General features: G+C 32.7%; 1 protein-coding gene across 1 annotated transcript in view; it reads right to left on the bottom strand.

Annotated features, from left to right (window-relative positions):
- AP3B1 (adaptor related protein complex 3 subunit beta 1) overlaps positions 1-6,000 on the bottom strand; it is a 270,204-nt gene that overhangs the window by 107,088 nt on the left and 157,116 nt on the right. Inside the window, 2 exon segments of the mRNA XM_077759898.1 lie at positions 3,502-3,632; positions 4,583-4,769. Coding sequence (XP_077616024.1) covers positions 3,502-3,632; positions 4,583-4,769 — 318 coding nt within the window.

Raw genomic sequence — 6,000 nt, 5'->3', positions numbered from 1 at the left:
TCAGAGCATGACAGAGGTTTAAGAACACTTCTCAACACTGGATGCATTGAGAATATTTTGTAAAATACTAACACACACAAAAATATACTAATTCTGAAAAAGCCTGGGGTTTACCTCCTAAGATTCTGATTTAAATTGTCTGCAGCAAGTCTCACATAGGTTTGTTTTTAAAGATTTCCATATGATTAAAATATGATGCTAGGGTTGTAAACCACTGACCTAGAGGGCGTTAGGTCTTAAGGTATGTTGCTCAAAAAGATATGCTTTAATAACCTGGAAAATTACTATATGGACAAGAATAGAAAAATGAGTAAAAATTACTTGAATATATTTGAGTATGATACATAAGGTCAGCAGTACTGCTTTCTTTTCATATATATTTAAAATGTTCTGTCTTCAATGAGAAAGAATGAAATCTGGCCATGTGTAGCAACATGGATGGACCTTGAGGGTGTTATGCTGAGCGAAATAAGTCAGGCAGAGAAGGACAAATATCATATGTTTGCACATATAGGAGGATTAGGAGGAACTTAACGGAGGGCCATGGGGGAGGAGGGGGGAAATAGTGGGGGAAAGGGAGAGAGGCAAACCATGAGAGACTCTTGAGTGCTGAGAACAAACTGAGGACTGATGGGTGTGGGGAGGGAGGGGGGTGATGGGCATGGAGGAAGGCACTTGTGGGGATGAGCCCTGGATGTTATATGGAACCCAACTTGACAATAAACTATTTGAAAAAAAAATAAATTAAGAAAATAAAAAATAATAAATAAAACATTTTAAAAATAAAAATGTTCTGTCTTCCAAATATGAATAAAGATTCTGTTCTATAAACAAAGTTCTCCTACATTTAATAAACACTGCAGTTCATATTTTTTTCTTAAATCCTTAAAACAAACATTTTTCTGAAGCCTGGTAAAAAGTGGCCAGATCAATTTATGGAAAAAAATTTAATTTAGATGGCTTTCAGGGTAAGACCAAAGTAACAAATAAGGAAAATTAGGGTTCTATGCTCAAAAAGGCAAATTATCTTGACATGGCCATGAGCTCTTTATTCATGGAGTTTTAGGTTTTAAACAGTAAAAACATTTTAACTTTTTTATAGTCTTTTATGACCATGATAATTAAATCATTCTAAGCAACAGAAATAATGGACAAAAAGAAGAGGAAAAGAACAGTGAAGGACTAATTTGAAAAGTCGTAGGAGGGATAAACTATCAAAAGTAGATATGTTTACAAAGCAAAATAACCTTGATATGAAAAAGATAGTCTTTCCCTAAGGGGGTGGGATTTTCTAGTAAGCAAAAAAATTCGAAAGGATCTTTAAAATCACTGGTATCATAATATAAATATACATTATACCCAACATCCTGGAAACGGTAGGGTGCAATTCTAAGTGATTTCTGGTGTCAATCTAACTAGGTTCCCTATCAGATTACGTAAACCTAGTCATTTTTCTTAAGTAAGGTTATATTTTATAATAATGAAATGTGACCCTATAAGATCACTTTATTGTAAAACTAGGATAACACAGTGTATTACGTGCCTGAAATACACTGATGTGACTTTAGAGGAAAGTGATAGAGTGAGAAATAAGGAACACTACTTCCTGCACTGCTGTGGCTACAATGGACAATAAAACTAGGTATATTATTTTTATACTTAATTATATCTCTTACAATATTATTTTAACCTAAAATGTCCAGAGACCAGTAGATTAAAACTGTTCTCTGCATGGTATCAATGGATGCTGAGTTTTCTTCAACCAGGTTCCATCAGTTTTAATTATTCTCCATAAGTTACCACCTATTAATTTCTAGAATGCAGTCAGCAAAAGGAAAAGAACTCAACTTGTCTCCGTTGAACTGGGCAGGTGAAATGAACATGAGAAAACAGGTTATTGAAGTACTGTTCCTAAAAGGTAGTTAAAGCTTAGAAGAGCACAATAGAAAAAGCCTAACAACCAATCCATCAACCAATATAAGGATACCACTGAAACCAAATGAAATTGCATAGCATTGCTATCAATTTCTGGGAAGATAGACTATTTTTACTTTATTTATTTATTTATTTATTTATTTAGTTTTTGGTGGAGTGGGACAACAAGGAGGAATGATAGGGTAGATATGGGGGGAGGGGGGAGATAAAAGGATTTGTCATTTGTCATTGGATGTGTGTCAAACATTATTAAAGTGCCAGGGTTTGCTAAATTGAGTCATTATTAGTTATTATTGTTTCTGGCCATGCTTCAAAGCCAGGATAAGTTTGAGCAGTTAAGAGATATGTATTTTTCGAAAGGACCAAATGACACAGTTATGCTTATTATGGAAATTCTGCTATTTAAAGTAATAATAAAGTAAATTCTTCTATATAATAGAAATTCTTCTATTTAAAGTAATAAAGGGGCACCTGGGTGGCTCAGTGGGTTAAGTATCCAACTCTTGATTTTGGCTCAGCTTATGATCTCACAGTTGTGAGACAGAGCTCCACGTTGGGCTCCTAACTGAAAGTGTGGAGCCTGCTTCAGATTCTCTCTCTCCCTCTCTCTTTGCCCCTCCCCTGCTTGCATGCTATTGCTTTCAAAACAAATAAATAAGCTTAAAAAAATAAAGTAATAAAGATCTGCTTCCATCGTATGTGGAAAATTTAATAGGCAGGGAGGCTAATGGACTTTCTCATAGGATTCAGTGGTAAAGAACTCTGGTTATCTGAATCCTAGTTTATTACATCTTTCCTATCAGAAAAGCACTCAGAATGTAATAGCTAATTGTTCTTTTTTATTAATTCTACTTAAAAAAATATTGGATATATTTATTTCACATGATCAATTTCTAAATACATCAGGAGACCTCTTTACTTTTCTTGTTCATATAAGAAAAATATAATATTAGCAAGGACATTAATTCTTTCATTTTTGGAGTCAGTATTTTTATAAAGATCTAGGAAAAGAGTCTTTATTTACAAATCTTTTTTTTAAAGTGAAAGCAACATATTACTCATTTTAGTTATGACCTTGTCTAAGGACATCTTTTGTACACAATGCAATCTGTTTATGGTTAGGCCTCACTTAAAACAGGCTCATCAGAAAATCCAGAAAACTTTGTGTGCTTTTTTGCGAGAGGACAGCAAAAATTATTCAGAAAAATATTGACTGGAAGCTTACAAATCTCTAAACAAAGTAGAAAAAGCTCAATCCAATGACACTAAATACCTTAGAAATTGAATCTACACAGCTACAAATGCAATACCAAAAATGTGGGTGGCACTGATGCAGAGAATTCAATTCTCTATTTCCTTGAAGAAAAGGAACAGTACATGTACAATGACATAGGAATGCTACAATATTCAGTTCCCATAACAGCAAGATATATCTAATACATTACATTTAGAAATACTAGAACAATTTTCAATTTTCAACCCCCCAAAAAAGCTTTTATATAAAACAATAGTTATTCTAGAATCTCCCACTGCTTGACAAAATTAATTTCAGAAAGGTCAACTTACCAACTCTATTACTTCTACATTTCGAACTGATGGGTCCGGCGCCACCTCTGGCCAATTAGATAATTCCAGATACCCAGCAGCTTTAGCGTTGAGAGTATGAGATAAAGTGCCAAGCTGGAAATGATCCCTATCTATTAAAATAGAGGAAAATATAAAGTAAACAATATGAGCTGTATATAACAGAGAACAATCCTAATCAGAGCTCAAGGTAATTGGCATATTACCTCAAATGTCAAGGAATAAATATAAACTAGGAAGCTCTTCATAGGTCAGAAAACTGATTTCAGTCCATAGATGACAATAATCTCCCCCATAATGGTCAATAAAAAAGCTAATCAGTCAGTGTGTTTAGAGGTGTTGCTCTGAAATGTAGCTTCTCTAAAAATTACTTTACTGTGAATATTAAGAATGACAGCACAGTTAAACAATCCATATACATGTCTTAGCACAAACACATTCAGAATGTTAATAGTTTTTCTACAATACTGAACTGCTTTTTATCACCAACAATTAAATAAGAAACAACAGGAAAACCAACATATACAATCATTTGATTCTAACTCTAGTAGCTACTTGTTAAATTGATAAAATTACTCCTTTTTAAAAAGCTGGGAAAAATAAAGTCAACTTCCATCTTTGAAAAACAAATTTAAAGGGATATTTTTATGCAATAATTCTTCCTAGAAAAAATATGTTAGTGTACACAGAATATTTAATTAGTAACAACTCACTACTACGGTAAATTATATTCCTTATTAAATAAGGCCATTTAAAATAGAAATGAAGGCAATGGCAATAAGAACAGAGCTTTAATCTATTGTCTGGTTGAATGACTTTGTAAGAATAAAAATAAAATCAGAAGACTGAAATTATTTAGGTAAATAAGGTCTACAAAAATATAAACTTTAGTATAAAGGTTGCTCCGGAGAACAGATGAGTAGAAAGCATACTTTTCTTATACATTTATGCATGTTAATCACTTATATTTTCTAAGAGCTAAATTTTAAATGTATTAGAAATGGGACATATTGTCACAATTTTTTAAGTAACATATATTTTGCAGTTATTCTGATAATAATACCTTTAAAAGGAGATTCAAGCAGTGGTGCAGGTTTTTGCGCTAGGAATATTTTTTTGGCATATTTACTTAAAGCTCCACTCTTCTCATTCGGAACAATAAGCTGCCTAATAAATCTTGTACGGTCTCTGATGTCGTAGTTTTGATCATACTTGCCGAGATTTAATATGTACTGGGTAAGCAATTTTGTCTGTTGGAAAAAAACAGAACAAGATGAGAATACAGTTATTTATGATTATTGATAACTCTGGATAAACATATTTAAAGAGGTAATAAAAATGAATGGTTATGTCAAACAAATGTTGTTCCGTAGGGAATATGCATTTCTAACGCTGCAAATGGAATTTTGAAGCCAAAGCACATGTCCTCGTCAGTATTGGGGAGGTGAATGCTGAGTACTGAGAAGCAGCCATGTGCTAGATTATTAAACTGCTGAAGTGGAAAGAAAGGCATCATTAAAAAAATAATCATATATGGCAAACCCGCTGAAGGGTCTACGTGAGAATAATGAATGTGGAAATACAACTAAAAACATGGCACTCAAAACTTAATCGGAAAAATATGCAGGACATCAAAACATCACAGAGTATTAGGGGGCTGGCAAACTGCTTCTCCTGAGGTGTGTTTTATGAAGAGATACTGTCCCTGGCATAAGCAGTGTCTGCACTCTGACTGCACTCAGTTACTTTACCCTGAATTATGACCCATTAAAGCAGACACATGAATCACTGAACTGGATTACTGCAAATTATTTGCAGTGCATTTAGCTGTTACTTTTTCATAAAAGCAAGCTGCTGATGCCCTCTAAAAACTAGGATAAAAGACTCCTTCCATTTCTTTCCCATGCTGCTTATAGCCTCTAGTAATATTGGTCATTTATTTATGTAAGGCAGCAACTTATTACAGTAGCTTTTACACTGTAATAAGATTTCCTAAGTCAATCTTTGAATGTACTACATTAACATGTATTGAGATAATTTTAATAGTAATTAAACCAAATTCGAAAGGCTATCAACACAGGCTTGTATTTTAAACTCCAGTTACTTTACTGAAAAAGCAGAGTTTTAATTTAGGTTACACAAATACAATTCTAACTATAAATTAAACAGGATTCATAATATATGGAAAAAATAAACATCTACATTAGAACATTTTATAGACATTAATAAAGGGTAAAAAATAAAATCAAGTCAGGCAGCGCTAAAGACAATTCAAGAACAAAAAGTGAAAGTATAGAAATGGTAACTCTTTTACAATAATAATTGGTTAAGATAATTGATTTGAATAGAAAACAACCTTCTTGCAGTAACAATGTATTTAAAAAGCATTAACCTAGTTTCAAAAAAGTAGAACTATAAATACAAGTGAAAAATGTTAATAGAGTTATTATGAATATGGTTACCAATAATTTCTATTCACTA

Source organism: Crocuta crocuta, unplaced genomic scaffold (assembly GCF_008692635.1).
Source record: "Crocuta crocuta isolate KB4526 unplaced genomic scaffold, BGI_CrCroc_1.0 scaffold162, whole genome shotgun sequence".
Lineage (NCBI taxonomy): Eukaryota > Metazoa > Chordata > Mammalia > Carnivora > Hyaenidae > Crocuta > Crocuta crocuta.
Note: the sequence above shows the minus strand (reverse complement) of the source record. Positions and strands in the feature narration are given on the sequence as shown.